Raw genomic sequence first — 16,640 nt, 5'->3', positions numbered from 1 at the left:
CTTTCTGCCTGTCCTGTGGAAAAAAAAAAAAACGGCCTGGCTGCTAGGTCAATAATTATTAGATCCTGTCCTCAAAGAAAGCAAATAAGCAGATTTCTTCAAATGTGAAAATATTTCTCAACGAAAATATGAACGGACGAGTGCGCCTCGATAAAGCTGCGTTACTGGTCTGAGGAGGGAAGTAACTGGGGCATCGTAGCGGGCTAATGTTGAAGCCTCATATCCCACCTGACAATAGATTATTGAATAAAAAGAAAATGCTTAAAACAGACGAGGAAAGCAAAGGTTACCCAATAATCCAGAGAACACTGTGGTTAGTAGAAGCTCACTTAGCACAGCAGTGCATGTAGAGCGTAAGTAACTTTGGCTGAGTTACAGCAGTCTGCAGTCGTTTCTGTAGCTGGCAGCAAATGATGGGAACGGTTTTCTCCGTGTGTGTGCACGTGTGTGTTCTAGACTCGGAAAAGGATGACGGAGAGCTGGGAAATGGGATCGCCCAGTGGAGATTAAACGAACAGCTCTTCCCCTGTCCCATTTGTGGCAAGGTGTTTGGTCGACAGCAGACCCTTTCTAGACACCTCTCCCTGCACACAGGTAAGTCACCGCCAGCATGCTGTGACGTCTTCTCCGTTCAAGTGCAGGCATTAGGTATTCACCTGTGTTGTTGATGCTGCCCACAGTAAATAAATAAGGTTGACTAGACTAGATTACCCTTCCTTTAAAGAGATTACTACCATGATTAGTCTCACTGGGAAAACTGCCCGTCTAATTACCCAGCTAGAAGGATGCCACGGAGTATACACACACACAACCACACCCCAGTAATTCTGATACTGCTACGATTGGTTAGCTCTTTCACTTTCTCTCTGGGAGTCTGCCTCACTCCCTTGTGTCCTGATTACCCTGTGTTTTTCAGACTCGGCCCGCCTTTGCACCCCATCGATTCATTCTACCCCATCGCCGTCTTCCACAACTCTCCACTCTCCTCATTCCTTATTGGTTAAAAATGAATTAATAAATAAATAAAATGATTCTCCTGTTTGTAAAGTTTTTGTCTGTTCAGGATTAGTAACGAATAACTATACACACACAAAGTGCACAAATGGAGACTAGTGTACAAAATGCCCCCACACAATTGGACATGCTCTCACATTTAGCGTGCACACACTGCACGACATGCACGCTCACCATCTGAGAGTGTTGGCTGTGAACAGCTTGGCCACACCACGGAGAGCAGAAGCAGGGGCATATGTCAGTGTGATGGTCTTTTTGGTTTCCCCGGCGACATAAAGGTTGCCTGGCTTCGTGTCCTTGGGGCAAATGGCGTATGTGTGTGCGCGCGCGTGTCTTTGTGTAAGCATGTGTGTGTTTGAGCTGGATGTGCTGTTATGTTAATTTGTTTTCAGATAAAGAGAAGTGTGTTTTTGCGTGGATTTCATAGCGCTCGCAAATTATTGGGAGATGATGTTCATGTGTGCCTGTTGTTTTTTTGTTTTTTTTTGTTTGTTTGTTTGTTTGTTTGTTTGTTTGTTTTGTTTTGTTAAAACATCTTGTGGTATCTACATGTTTTTCCCAGAAATCTGGGGATCAGGTTTACAGTTGGGGTCGGGCGAAGGTGAGGCAGGGTTAAGCGTTAAGTAATTAGGTTTAGGCTTGCTTTAAAAGCTCGGAGGCTGAGCGCAACTTAATGAAATATCATCTGAGGTGATGTTTACAGTAACCCAGGGTCGTGTGTGTCTGTGTGTGTGTCTTTCCTTGCAGAAGAGAGGAAGTACAAGTGTCACCTGTGTCCTTATGCAGCCAAGTGCAGGGCTAACCTCAATCAGCACCTGACCATCCACTCTGTCAAGCTGGTCAACACAGATGCTGAGCAGATTGTCAGCGCTGTTACAGCTGACTCCACCGAGCGCAAGAACTGCCCGTACTACTACAGGTAGGACCACGTGTTACCACCACACCTGCTGAGGACATCTCAAGCCAGTACCACATAGTGGATTTAGGCTTTTCAAAAAAAAAAAATATATATATATTTATTTCTCTGATGCACAATTACACCCTCTCTCTGCCACTGCTACATGTTAAAGGTTTGTTTTCATTTTATCTGAAACATGCTCGTTCGCCTTCTTGCTAAAGGTTCAGATGAGGAGATGAAGTAGATCTGCTCTTGTGTCTGTGCTTTTCACATGAACCAAGACCCAGTGAACAGTTGTGCAAAAGTCCCACATTTCCTTATGTTTTGCTGGGAAGCTGAGAAATGAGTGTTGCAGAAATATGTTAGCGATACATGGAAATACAGTATAAAAAAACAAAACAGAGTTTGAAATTCTAACAAGCTTGAGAAAGTCAACATTTGGTGTGACCACCTTTATTCTTCAAAACAGCCTGAACTCTCTTAGCAGGTTTTCCTCTGACTTCTTTAAGTAGTCTTCAGGATTAGTTCTCCAGGTTTCTTGAAGGATAATCAAAGCTCTTCTCTGGATGTTGGCTGCCTTTTGTTCTTTTCTCTGTCAAGATGATCCCACCCTGCTTCAATAATGTCGCGTTCTGGGCTCTGGGGAGGCCAATCTATGACTGATGGTGTTCCACTGCATGTGTGTTTGTGTTTTGTTTTTAAATCCAGGATGCTGGACACTTTCCTGTGCTCATAATTCCGTCATTTTTCACAAGACCCCCAACAACCCTGGCTGAAATCCAGCCCCAAACCATGACACAGTGTCCACGGTGTTTTATAGATGACTGTAGGCACTCACTTGTTGTATTTTTCAGTCCAATTCGTGTTTAATGTGGAACACTTCAGCTTTTTCTCTTCCTTAAGAATGACTTCTTGACAGCCAACCTTCCACTGAGACCATTTGTGATGGAGCTTCAGTGAACAGTAGATGGATATCAGCTAAAGAGCCAGATGCATCTGTCTGGTCCTGTGTCGGGTCTTTGCTGTTTTTGTTTGTTTTTCTATTTTTTCTGGATCTTTTAAGGATGTCTAAAATTGCTGTCCATAAATCAATTTATGATTGATAGTTTTTATTTGATTTGTTTTGTTTGTTAGCCCTGCTATCTTCTTTTCTCCTCCTTGTCCAGTTTTGTAAAAAAAAAAATTAAGGACATACTGGACACCAAATCAAGAATCAAGCTTTTGGGGAATCATCTTGTTGGTATAAAAATGGTCTTTTTTGCATTTTTGTAGATTCAGCTATTTGTGTGACACGCTGCTAGTTAGGACCTGAATCAAGTATTTAAAATTGGTTCATCCCTTCAGTTAGGTGCCCTTTTTCTAATTAATTAATTTGTTTTTTTGCTATTGCACAACAACACTTTAAAATAAATTAAAATAGGTCTTGTTCCTTGGAAGCAAAACATAAAGTACTGTAGCTTAGCATAAAGAGTGGTGTGGCTTTTTTGGAGGACAACAAACAAATAAACTCAATTGTGGGGTTTTTATTATATATATTTAAAAATAAACAGCTACTCTGTTCTGGTAAAACAGCTTGGATTTTGATTTGTGAGCAGCTTGGTTGAACAAACAGAACTTAGCTAATCATCTCTTCTTTCTGTAAATGTCTGCAAAAAAATCTAACTGGATGAATTTCCAAGATGTAACTGGACACTTTAATGTGTCCAATGTCTTTTAAAATAGGTCAGTTGCACTATTTCTGAATTGTATGTTATCTTCAGCAGTCTTTATCACATTGAGAGGAATGTAGCTACAACATACCATTTGGCAGTTCTTGCAGGGAAAATCTAACACTGAAGCGGCCCGTCGGCCTCCTCTCATTCTCACCCTCTTCCTCCTTCTTCCTCTCTGTTCTCTGTCCAGCTGCCATGTGTGTGGTTTCCAGACGGAGCTGAATGCCCAGTTTGTCAGCCACATGTCGCTCCATGTGGACAAGGAGCAGTGGATGTTCTCGCTCTGCTGCAGCGTCTGTGACTATGTGTGCATGGAGGAGACCGACATGAGGAACCACATCAGCACTGGGCACACAGGTACAGATAGCTGGCCTGACTTTTGGTGGTGACAGCACTGATGAGAGAGTCTTTGATTTTTATTTTTGTTTGATTGTTTGTATGTGTATTGTTGGAGTGAGCTGATGATCAGTTTATGGAAGAAAATGTTAGGAAAGTTCTGCAAAAAGAAAAAATACGCTCCAACTCATCAGCAAAGCATGAAATATTCACACAATTTGCTTTTTTTTTTTTTTTTTTTTCTGTTTTTCCTAAACAGAAAAAGCTCACCCTCTGGCGAGGCTGAAATATTAGACTTTACTGTTTCAGCCTCCTGCTCTGTCTCATTAGCTGCTGGAAGGCTAATGTTAGCTGCGTGTTAGCATACTGCTGCCACGCTACTCGCAGCTTTTTGAATGATTCACATTTCACCGTTTCCCTCCTCGTCTGCTCTCCTCGCGTCTAGTCCCACCCACAAGAGGATGCAAGGAGTCCAGGCAAAAAGCGTCCTTGAATCTGAACCTCATTTTTAAAGCGACTGGTTATGTGTGACATGTGGCAGAGATGCATGGCCTGCCCGCTGTTACACTGTCACAGCCTACTGTTGGATAGCAGATGTCAGATGAGACTACCGGCGTTCAGGAAGAGCTTTTATATTTCAACTTAATAACTCAACATTTCATGTTATTTTCTTATTATTTTGTATCTTAGGATGTTAATTGTATTTAATTAAAAAAAAAAAAAACACTTTTGGCTTCTGAATGGCAAAAAATGACTTGAATTGATGAATTTCTTTTCAGCAGCAGAAACAAGCTTCTCATAGATGCACTTAATGGATAAGGAGGAAGACTTAGTTGTAGAGTCCTCCTCATACCATGGGCCAGATTTACTAAAGGGGGGGAAGGCGCTATACTCCTGTGGTTAGTTTTACGGGTGATTTACAGATGTTGCGCTCTAAATCACTTGCGTCTTTTTTTGAATATCGAGCGCAAAACATGTCTTTTTTCCATCTGAAATGTTGGTGTAATTGGCAGTAAATCAAAGTTTTTGTGCATGATTTAAATATTCCCCTCCAGATATTAAAGAAAGGAACTAAAAGAAATACAATATTTTCTTTTTCACACCTAAACCTAATTTGGTGTAAAACGTATAGGTGTTATCTGTGTCTCACGCCTCTGTAATATGTCATGGGTGCAAACGGTGCCACAGAGGATACATCTGCGCACCCTCAATCAGGCCTCCTCTCTTCGTTCCTGCCTCCTCTCAGTGCGTTCTAGGAAACGATAGATGTTTCAGAACGGCACACTAACATGATTTCCCGGTCACAGGTAGGAGGAGATGAGGAATCACGTAAACTCGATGGAGAACTCTTTCCCATATGGGCGGGACTTAACCGCACTCTGCGTCTTTTAATCTCCTTTCCGCTCGCTGTTGTTTCTGCGGGTCCTCAGACCTGTTCTGCAAAAGCACCCGATTCAGCTCCCGCAGAAAAAGAGATTTATGGAGTTATTTTCAAAATTACTCTCGCATGGAAGAGTGGGTGGTAGCTTACACATTGTGGCTCTTGGTCGCAGCTCAGAATATAAATACAGTGCGGTATTTGGACAGTGACACATTTTCTATTATTTTGGCTCTGCACTCCAACACATGGAGTTTAAATTTAAACAACGGGTGAGGTTAAAGAGCTCTCCCCCCCCTTAGCAGCGCAGATAGGGCGAGCAGGGCAATCGTAGGGCTCCTCCTCTGCTCACCTTGTCTGTATGTGAACAACTTAAAGGTAAAGTGCTCGGTAATAAGCATTTGAGTTGGCTGGTGTATGTGCGTTTTGTGAACAGATATCAAATTTGAGAGAAATAAAAAGCATAATCACAGCAATATAAACTCTGCCACTGTTTAAATATTTATGGGCTGCTTTTGTGTAATTAAAGGAAATCACTATGGGCTGTTTTAAGCAAAAACATCTTAATGTAACCCTTGATAAAAACACATTTCCGAGGACAGAGGGAAAGACGAGCGGCAGAGCTGGGTTTCATAAACAAGTCTCCTCCAATCGACCTTCTTTGGACTTTTAAAGCTGCTGGTCTGAACCTCTGGTGGTCGATATGACTGTTTTTGTCTAAAACAGCTTTGTCCAGTTTATTGCTGACGTTGTGCTCCTCTGCTAGTGCTCCTTGTTTGTGTGTGTGTTTGCTCCTTATGTGTGGGTGGGAGGGTGGGATTGTCCGGCCCAGACAGCTGAGGGGTCTTTCAGAGGCCACGGCGGCCTTGTTTATCTGAGAAGGTTGGCCCTTATCGTGCCTGAGGGGGGGGAAATCAATAGGCCTCGGGTCCTTTTGGAGACGAGCTGGGTTTACGATGCCACTTTGGCCATCTTTTAAGTCTCTCAGCGTCTCTTGGCATTTATCTCAGCTTCGCACAAGATGGACACCAGTGGCAAACGCACAAACGGTGGCGGGAGGGGGTACGAGCGACTTCAACTGTAGAAACGTGCATCCCGCCTTTTTTCGTGAGGGATGTTTTAATGATTTGTCAAAGGTCCTGCCCATTTTTGGTGAAGTGTCAAAACTTCAGGTGGTCGGAGAGGGTGGGCTCAGCAGCCTGTCAGATGTGTGGACACACCCAGGCGCGAGATGGCAGAGAGCTCACCGGGTGTTTGAGCCGACCCCCTCCGGTGAAGTTTGCAGTGAGTGGGGGGTGGCGGGGGCTTGTGTGGGTGGGATTTCATAAGAAGGGAGGAGTGAAAATTTGCCTCTTTATTTCTCTTTATCATAAATGTTGCTGGACAGTCACAGAAAAGTTATTCTGTGAAAGAAAATTAAATATTTCTCAGTTAAGTGTGTTTTAAGGTCGAGTCTCGGTGGCTCAGGGCATTCCCTCCCCGCTTGCATCTTTTGCCATTAGCCTTTGGGATATTATAAGAGAAGGCCAGCAGATGATAAATACTGCAGCAAAGGAGACAGAGGCACGCTGTATTTAAAAGCTGCTGAGACCGTGCTGTGAATGACCCTGGTATATTTAGATTTGATTGAAGGCGCTTCGTCATCTTGTGATACCAGGCGGGGGGAGACACATGTGCGCTGCATGTGCACATTCCTGTACATTTTATGCTTGTGTGTGTGTGTGTGTGTGTGTGTGTGTGTGTACTAGGCTGTTATTAAAAAGGTAGGTCAACCATTTCAGGATCGGTGCAGGCTTTTCCTCCCTCCTTTTTTTTTCTTTTCCTCTCCCTCCTGAGTGAATGCCCTTTGTTGAGCTGTGCCCTGAGATGCTCCCGCCATCTTAGCTCCTTTGGCCATGACCCGAGCTCCTCGCCCCTCCCTCCCTGCCGCCCCCTCCGCTCTTTATTCCCTCTCTTTTCCTACTGAATTGCAGACTTACAGACGGGGATCAATAAAAGCACACTGCATCTTGATTGGACTGGCAGCAGGGCCTCAGTCAGAGCTCAGGACCATCGAGCCTGCCTGTTTTCATTCTGTTTGTGTATGTGTCCGCGTGCGTAACAATGGGGATCTAGAAACCGATGATGTGTCGCTCACAGATTGTGTAGATTTTTATTTTCTCTTCACTGCCCCTGCAGTTTCTCTCCCCTGCTTATTAGATCCTACCAACAAACGTTTCTTTCTCTCTGTGCTCCGCCCTCCGGCGTCCAGGTCTGAACTCGAGAAGTCCCCTCAGCGAGACCAAGAGCACCTCATCCTCCCTCTCGGCCCTCAGCGACTCGCTCAACAGCTCGGAGGGCGGAGACCTCACCCACGGTAACGAAGAACTCAAGAGCCTGTTAGCCCCGCCCTCCTCCGCCGGCAGCCAGTCCAGCTCCGGAAGCCACTCGGGATCAGGAACCGAGGACAAGTCTGACAAAGGCAAGGGACTGTGGGAACTGTTGCACCCAAATACACTTTCAAAGCCCCTGAAATCTCCACAAACTGAATTATTCATTTCTAAATGAGCAAGAATCAGAGTTTAGGTGTTCTGAAAAAGTTGTTTAAAGTGACCAAACAAGCAAAACTGACATGTTTTTGAAACCTCGCTGGGGTCAAACTGATCAACAAATCTCTTGGCCAAACAGTTTGAGGGTACTCCTCTGATTGAGAAAGTGAGTATTAAAGAGATCCCGTCTCCATAATTACCCTTGTCTTTTGAAGATCTATTAAGACTAAATGCTTTGGTCAGGAAGGTGCACGCTGGGCGACGGGCTCAAGAAGACGGGACAACGCCCCCAAACCGATTCCGTCCTTCAAAAACACACTCATTAATTCTCAACCAAGCACAGCCAATGAGTACATACTAACTTGATTCACTTAATTGTATTCGTATGTGGCCTCATCGAGGATGCTGTGAATTGTTTTGTTTTTTTTTTCCTTTTATTTGGATGCTCTGCAGATTTTATCCATGAAGGTTAGTTTACTCTAAATGAGAGTCTGTGTACAAAAACCATGTCCCGTGTTCTGAAGTCTGTCTGTACTGTAGAACAGAAAGAGGTTTTTGTTACAGAGCGGTAAGGGGTCATTTTGTTGCAAGAACTGCAGGGTCGTGTGTTTTTTAAAGAGCTCGAGCCCTTTTTTGGACTCAGTCAGGATATTACAGCCGCTGCTGCATCTCCTTGGACGTCCACTTTCACGATCTGTCTCTCGTGAGCCCCTTTGCTTGAACAGAAGTGCAGAGGAATTTTACTCCTGCAGCCTAAGAGGGCATTATTACACCTGACCTCTCCCTGTATCTGAACTCTCTCTCTCCCCTTAGCAGATGGGCAACCTCTGAGATTTCGTCCAAATGCAGATCAGCTTTCTACAAAAAAACAAACCCGGTCTTAATACTCACCGTTCTCCTCCTCCTCTTGCTCTCTCTCCAGGTTTCGAGTGCGTCTTCTGCAATTTTGTGTGCAAGACGCGCAGCATGTACGAGCGCCACCTCCAGATCCACCTCATCACACGAATGTTTGAGTGCGACGTTTGCCACAAGTTCCTCAAGACGCCCGAGCAGCTGCTGGAGCACAAGAAGTGCCACACCGTCCCCTCCGGAGGGCTCAAGTAAGGAAAGCAAGTACAGACAGAGGTTCCTAACTCCGCCCGTCCTTCCCCTCCCTTCCCCTCTCAATTCACTACACACAAAAATCACATACTGTATATACACACTCATTAGAGTACCTCGTGGGGTGTGCTTGTAACTTATTATAAATGCAACATTTTTAAAAAATGCACAAGCATATATAAGCATTATTCATTTAAATAAGCGCTGATTGTAACCAACACGTTTTTTAATTTGAAGATTATTTGGGCCGCATGCCTTTAATCGCCTAACCTCCCTTTTAATGGTTATTATCTGCGGCCAGCAAATGAAATGATACTTGATTCAGTTTTTCTCAACAGCCTGTCTTGGCAAGTCCAACTTATTAGACAGCGGTCTGTGGGTCTGCAGTGGCTGTTGTGAACAGAAGGGAGAGTGGAAAGGAGATGGAAACGGGCTTCCCCTCAGGGTCTGTTGTTCCTCTGCCCACAGCTAACAGGCATGCCAAGGAAAAAATATCTTAGGAAACCTGCATTCCACAAAACTACGTCCCTCCCTCCTCAAAATAACAGACACATGGTGCACTCTGCTGTTGATTATATAAAATTTGTTGGCACACCCCTAAAAGATAATCAAGCGCGTTACAGGCACCCCATAATCACAAATGTCTAAATCACTCGCAGTCTGTTCAGTCTAAATGCATGCAGTGGAAAGAATGAACAGCCTTTAAATACCAGTGTGAACAAACACACATGCACACTGCATATGGTTCCGTTATTTTTAATGTATTCTGATAAAGCAGCCTTGTTTTTATTATGCTACAGTCACACTAGAAGAAAACGGCAGTCGGAGACCGCAGTGCGACCAAAAGTATTGCGACTGTGCGCAATCAATTTGAAGTTGTTAAATTTTTAGAGACTAAGTCTGCAACCGCTTGTGGTCAGTTTTGCCTTCAAAGCAACTTTGGCACATCAAGATGGAGATAAAACGGCAATAGGCTGGAGTCGGTCGGCTATCCGTTTCAATCTAGCAATCAGTCAACTAAATTGCAAATCTGTTGTCGTCTACATGCACAGAATTTCATATTAACTACTTACGTTCAGAGTCCAGCGAGAACCTCAGAAATATCTCCACAAATAGTGACGTAGTTGCCGCAGGACAAATATTTGACTACAAAGTGACATAGGCGCTCTGCGACTTCTGTGGCTTTTATAGGAATATAATGGAATGCAGCCAGTCTGCAACCAGTTGTGCTCATGGTTGCAGACTGACTCTGACTGATTGTAAGATGTTGGCAGTCTGTTGATAAACTAATCAGCAGCTATTTGTAAACCTTCACCAATCTGTCTGAGAGTCGCTGCACTCAGACCATGAGTGTTTTCAAACCGGTTGCCTCCCACTAGGAGACCTGTGCGATCAAAAGTGGTCACAGAGAGGCTGAGAGTTCTGCGCACTCAGCTGCCGAATGTGGAAAAAATTCAGCGCAAACACCGGACAACCACCAACTTTTCCTCTAGTGTGACTGAGCCATTAGCACCGACTGTGTGTACAGCTCTCGTCTCCTCACGCTTCCCTCTCCATCACCATACTCCAGTCCCACAGGAGCCTTTGTTGTACTGTGACACGTCCTTGTGACATTTCAGGCCTGTCAAGCTAACATAAAACTCATCTGCTGACCTCAGCACCCCCCCCACACACACACACACACACACACACACACACACACACACACACTGATAATGTACCAATGTACTTAAACACACCTTTAGCTTCGGCCATGTTAACGCCACTCTGGATACAAGATTCAAGCTTCTGTATGTGTCTTAAAAAGTAAATGCAGATGTTTTGTGAAGATTCATTTCAAGCAACACGAGTCATGTTTTGTTTTTGTTCTCGAGTCTCTCACACAACTCCAGTCCCGTGCATGTGCAGAACCATCGAATATCATTATGAATACCGCCTCATCTTGTCACGAAAGACCTGTGTTGTACATTTTTTTTGTTTTTTGTAGTTTTTTTTTTTTTTTTTTTTTTTCTGTTCAGCCATCAGTGAAGTTCTCAACATTGCTATAAATGTGTGGAAATGGTAGCATTTCACTGAATGAAAACAGGAAGCTGCTTAACAGAGTTGCACTGACTTTTATCTCATCTGAAAATACGAATGCAAAAATGACACAAGAAGCCCCTTCATAGCTCGAAGACCTGCACGGCGTCTTTTAGTCGTTACCTCGACACGTTGCTGCTAGCTGTAGTGCGAGCGATTAAATGTAAAGGACTTCTTGTTTAATGATTTAACTGTTTGTCTGGTGTACGTTTCTGAAGCCAGATTAATTTTTTATGGTACAGTATACAAATAATATAGACCTGGATAGAGGACATTTTAAACGGGAAGAATAGAGCTCTTTTGATGTCTGCGTATTCAATTCGCTCCAGCTCGACTCGTATACCTTACTGTTAACATCTGCATATGTGACCTTCTGCCAGACTCTTACTTTCTTTAAGCCACTTTTATATTTACTAATAAAAGCAGGCAGAATTAAGCCAACTAGAAAAATGTTAAAGAACCTTCGGGGAAAATTGCTTTTCGATTGCCTGCATTTTCTTACCCCCCCTTTGAGCCCAGATCAATACTTTTTTTTTTCTTCACCCTTCCCTCCCCCCTCCCATCCTGTGTGCGCACACACACATGTATGCACTCGAGCAATGTAAAGTGTTTCTGTATATGTAGGAGTGTGTAGAGAGGGAGAGAGGGCCTTGACCATTTCGAGGTTTTTCTGAGGTAATTCTGTTCTGCAGGGTTTGTGAAGCGCTTTGGGGCCCAGAGCAGATGAAAGGTGCTATTTAAATGTAAGTGCCACTCCATTCCTTCATTTCCCTTCATGTCCTACTGCTCCAATCTTTTTCTCCTGCCTGTCATCTCCCCTACCCCACACTGCCTCACCTTCCTCCTTTCCCTCCCCTCCCCTCTCACACATGCATACCTGGTCACTTCAATTCTTTCACCATTAAACTTCCACACATACCACCACGTGCACACAGAACTGTACATTGTACTCAATTTTCCTTTATCTGTCCTCCTCCTCTTCATCATTCTCGTGTTATTAAGTTTCAAGGTGTCTTACATGGCTGTGGACATACATGTTCCTTTCAGCTGTCTTTTGCTTTTGTGTGTTGTGTCCTCCCTCCCTGTCCCCCTTCCCTTCCTCCCTCCGTCCTTCCTTCCATTAACCAGGTGCCCTTTTTGCATCTACTCCACCAATCGTCCAGCGGCCATGGAGTGCCACCTTAAGACGCACTGTAAGATGGAGTACCGCTGCCGCATCTGCCAGGGACTGTGGCCCGACCAGGCCTCGCTGGAGGCCCACATGCGCAGGCACCGCCTGGGCAACCACTACAAGTGTGAGCAGTGTGGCTACTTGTCCAAGACGGCCAATAAGCTCATCGAGCACGTGCGCGTGCACACGGGCGAGCGGCCCTTCCACTGCGACCGCTGCTCTTATAGCTGCAAGCGCAAGGACAACCTCAACCTGCACAAGAAGCTGAAGCACGCGCCGCGCCAGACTTTCGGCTGCCAAGAGTGCCCTTTCACTACCACACACCCCTTCGTCTTCAGCCGCCACCTCAAGAAACACCAGAGCGGGGGAACGGGGGGGGTGGACGGAGCCTTAGGGGGAGGAGGAGGCGGAGGAGAAGAAGAGGAGGAAGACGAGGAGGCGGTAGGGGAGGAGCTGCCGATGGAGACGTCACCGGGTGGCTCGTCGTTGCAGAAGAGCCAGGAGAACTTCCTGTTTGGCGGCGGCGGTGGTAGCAGCAGCGGAGGCAGCGGGAGCAACAGCCCTCTCATGAGCCTCACGGCATCTCAGGCGCTTCAGTCCGTCGCGCTGTCGCTCACGCTGGGCAAGTCCCAGCAGCTGGACCCCGCCGGCCCCCGGCACGGTTTGGTTAACGCCAACGGCGTTGGCGGCGCCACCCCAAGAGACCCCAGCGGAGCGAGCGTTGCCGGCGACGGCGGCAGCCCCTCCCTCTTCCTCCCTTCTTCCCGCCACATGTTGGAGCAGTACAGGAACTGCGACCGGGCCCACCTCATCCCCCTCACCACCCTGTTCACCCACAACAGCCGCTTCACATTCCACTCCCAGCTCCACTCCAGATGGCGGCCGGCCACGTCTCCTCTCCTCTTCTCCTCCAACTTGGCGTCCCCCTCCCGCTCTTTCCCCTCACCCTCCTCCCACAAACACTCCTTCCTGGCCTACCTGGGACTGATGGAGAGGGCCAAGACTGTCTGACCTCACCCGCCACTCCTCCTCCTCCCCCGCTTCCTCCTCCTTCCCCTTCCTGCTCTTTCCCCTCACTCCTCGGACGGTGGTGTGAATGACACTTGACCACTGCGGCGGGAGCAACCCTTTTTTCCAATCAGACCAGCAGAATAAGCTGGACCAGAGAAAAAAAAGAAAAAAATAACATTTATAAGAGAAAAAGGCTGTACATGCTAAAATGCATTTATATATAAAAAAGCTGCTTTTCTTATCAGTTCTATCAATTGAATTATTACTACTTCAGCATCAATTACTACTCTCTTTACCTGTTTTTTTTTTTTTTGTTTTTTTTTTTGTTTTTTTAATATTTTGTTTTTGTTTGTTGTTTTTTTCCCCTGTTTTTAAGCATCTGAATGACCTGGACCCAGCTGCATTACCTGACGGAACTAACGTCTCTCACTTTTATAGCTAATTTTTCGTTAGTCGTTTCGAGGAGACAAAAAGACGAAAAACAAAACTCGCAAGTGCTACAATTTTAGTGCATTTTTGTCTATCGCTATTATGCATCGGAATAGCATGCCTGTTTCTGTGTTTCAAACTAGCTTTGACGTCATTAGGAAGCGAAATTCGAGATATCCTTGAAGTGTTAGCGGTGCAATTGTGGACAGAACCAATGAAACGGAATGCTTTTCAAAAGCAACGCCTCAAACCACGCACTTACTTATTTATCAATCTTGTACATAGTTTTATAGCCCCCCCCCCCTTCCCATCTTTTTTTTTTTATTTTTTTTTACTTTTATTATTATTATTATTTTTTAAATTTCTGTTTTCTTTTTGTTGTATAATGGTGAAATGGTATTGTGCGTAGCTGCTGGCTGATATCGATTCCATCTCAGAGTTAGTAGTTATTTCTAAGCTCAGAAAAAAATATATGTAAGCTGTGACGATGTAAATATGGAAAATCCGACCTGTCATCAATCAATCTAAATATGAAATATTGCAAAAAAAAAAAAAGAAGTTACAAACATCCGTTCGTCTCTCCTGAGACGGGATCGATGTCAGAGCAGCGTCACATGCAGAACTATGTATCACGCACCTATACTTAGAAGAGATATGAGATAACTGTTTTGTGGAGGTGACCCGCTCTCGGGTTTAGCGAGCTAGCCCGCAGCAGGCGTCACCGCAGGCCGATTCAATGGTGCTTTTTGGAGCTTTTGTAATTTTTTTTGTGTACAAAAAAAAAGGAAGAAAAAAAACTGTTCCAAAATGACTTGAATGAATGTATTTTTGTTTATGTACATGGAGAAAAAAAAGGCGATACAGAAGTGTGAACAGTCAAGAGACGTCTTCAGTGCTGGTAAAGGCGGGGAAAGTTAGTGTTTGGTGGCCTTTCTGTGTCCTCGTTTATTTTTATTCTCATTTTTTTGTCCTTAATTTTATTTTTAACTGAGCCTTTTACATCATAATAAATCTTTTCTACTAGCGTTCATAGAGAGCCCGTGACGAGGCAAAGCTCCTGTAGGTGCCACGATGAAGCCAAGCCGGGCCTCTGTTAGGCCGGCAGACACGGTACTGCTTTTAGTCCCCCCGCCTCCTTCCCTCGTGTCAACCTTTTGAGTTTTAATTGCACTTACTTTAGTTACACTTCAAGCCAAAAGCACTTAAACCTTTTATTTTACACCCCCCCCCTTTTTTTTTAAGTGCAAACTTAGATCCACCAAGTTAGCATAATGTGAAGTAGGCAGTAGTTGCTGGAAATGACTCAATCAACACCCCTTAGTTTCACATTTAGACGTTTCTGGCGGTGCAAAAGGGTCTGCCTCTGTGAAATCAGAGAAAGCAAATGAATACAAATTGCATGAATTAGACAGTAGAGGTCAAGCTCCCCCTGGGAACTAAAGGTCCCAGGCTAAATTGTGATAGCCAATTTTGCACAGTGCTGCACTTTTTGATTATGAGACTATGTATTTATCCGCGAGAATGCTCGAAAACAAGTCTTTTTTTTGTTTGTTTGGTTTTTTTTTGCAAAATGGAGCGGCACAAAAAAAGAGCTTTACCCGTCATCGATCGCGTTTGTGTTTCCTAAGTGGTCTTTAAGCCAAAATCCCTTATTTGTAAAGGGGTTGTTTTCCCTTATTATTTCCATGTGTCTGTTTTTACTTGTGCATTTTCTTTTTTTAAAAATGAAATATTGTTGCATGTTTATTTTGGGTTTTTTTACTTCACTTATGTAAGGTAAAAACAAAACAAAAAAGAAGAACGCATCGATTGGACAGAGAACGTAAATCGTCAAGACCAAATTGTAACTCGTGGCAGTACGTGATGTTAGGATGGAATCCGTCACGTCCTGCTCTGGAGTGATGCCTCGATTGTCTCCCCCCTCTTCCTCTTCTTTTTTAAATTCCCGTTTGTTCCTTTTTGTTCTGTCGACGTCTGGCATGCTGTCTCTGGAGTAAAGGGAGCATCTCTCCAGCACACACACAGACACACATACACACACTTTCCTTGTACTATCTATGTTATCTTTTATACTCTAGTGCCACTTGGTGGAAGGAAACCACCTGAGACTTCTGAGAATGAGTCAAACTAATTGTCAGGGTCCAATAGAGGAAAAAAAAACAGAGATAAATAATAAAAGAAAAAGAATGTCTCCTCTTGACACCTTTTTAAAATGTCTGCCTTTTTAATACAGCGTAATCATGAATGGCTGCACTTCTTTACATCCTCCCCCCTCCCTGTCTCCCCCCTTTAGTTTGAGTGTAATGTTTAAAAAGGCAACAGGGCTCTCTCCTTTTGAAACCCAGTACTCTTAAGCACTTATTCTCTTTATTTTGCCCAACTGTAAGCAGCACAGTGACCTTTTTTTCTTTTTTTTAATGCTTGACTACCTTTTTGAGCACTTCAGAGTATGCATGACATTGTCCTCTAGTTCTTTAGCACTTAATTGTGTTTCAAACTAACTCCCCCTCGGTTGCATTTAGTTAGCATCACACTGCACTGTCTGCAATCAGTTAGCTTTAAGTTTGGCTGTATTTTATGATTAGAAAAGGCTCAACTATCTTAACTTTTGGCACTCGGTAAAGATTGGTATGTGCTGTACAAAGCTTTTTTTTTTTTATTACTCCATTGTCAAGGCTGTACAGGGTTGTGATGATAACTGGTAAATAGATCATTTGTACTTTTTTTTTTTTTTTTTTTTTTTTTTTTTTTTGGTTTTGTATTTGTTTTTCTTTGTTTGGCATTATTTTATGTTCAACTTGCCAGATCTAAATGTAACAGGATTTGAAAGTAAAGCTTACATCAGATATTATGTCGGCTGTCTTGTCTTTTTCTTTGCGATATTGTTGGATTTCGACGCTCACTTAACCGCACAAAACATCTTCACAGATGTAGGTTTTGGGGGCTTTTTTCCCAATCAGAGACGATGACCAAGACTTTTGGC

At 44.1% G+C, this 16,640-nt stretch overlaps 1 protein-coding gene across 1 annotated transcript in view; it reads left to right on the top strand.

Moving 5' to 3' along the window:
• The window catches only part of znf827 (zinc finger protein 827), a 75,302-nt gene extending 58,910 nt beyond the window's left edge, over positions 1 to 16,392 (top strand). The window contains exons 9-14 of the mRNA XM_080881648.1: positions 457 to 594; positions 1,762 to 1,933; positions 3,815 to 3,981; positions 7,590 to 7,799; positions 8,789 to 8,966; positions 12,175 to 16,392. Coding sequence (XP_080737774.1) covers positions 457 to 594; positions 1,762 to 1,933; positions 3,815 to 3,981; positions 7,590 to 7,799; positions 8,789 to 8,966; positions 12,175 to 13,228 — 1,919 coding nt within the window. The 3' untranslated portion in view covers positions 13,229 to 16,392. The remainder of the gene's footprint in view (positions 1 to 456; positions 595 to 1,761; positions 1,934 to 3,814; positions 3,982 to 7,589; positions 7,800 to 8,788; positions 8,967 to 12,174) is intronic.
• The last annotated feature ends 248 nt before the right edge of the window (positions 16,393 to 16,640 follow it).

This window comes from Rhamphochromis sp. 'chilingali', assembly GCF_963969265.1.
Source record: "Rhamphochromis sp. 'chilingali' genome assembly, chromosome: 4".
Lineage (NCBI taxonomy): Eukaryota > Metazoa > Chordata > Actinopteri > Cichliformes > Cichlidae > Rhamphochromis > Rhamphochromis sp. 'chilingali'.
Note: the sequence above shows the minus strand (reverse complement) of the source record. Positions and strands in the feature narration are given on the sequence as shown.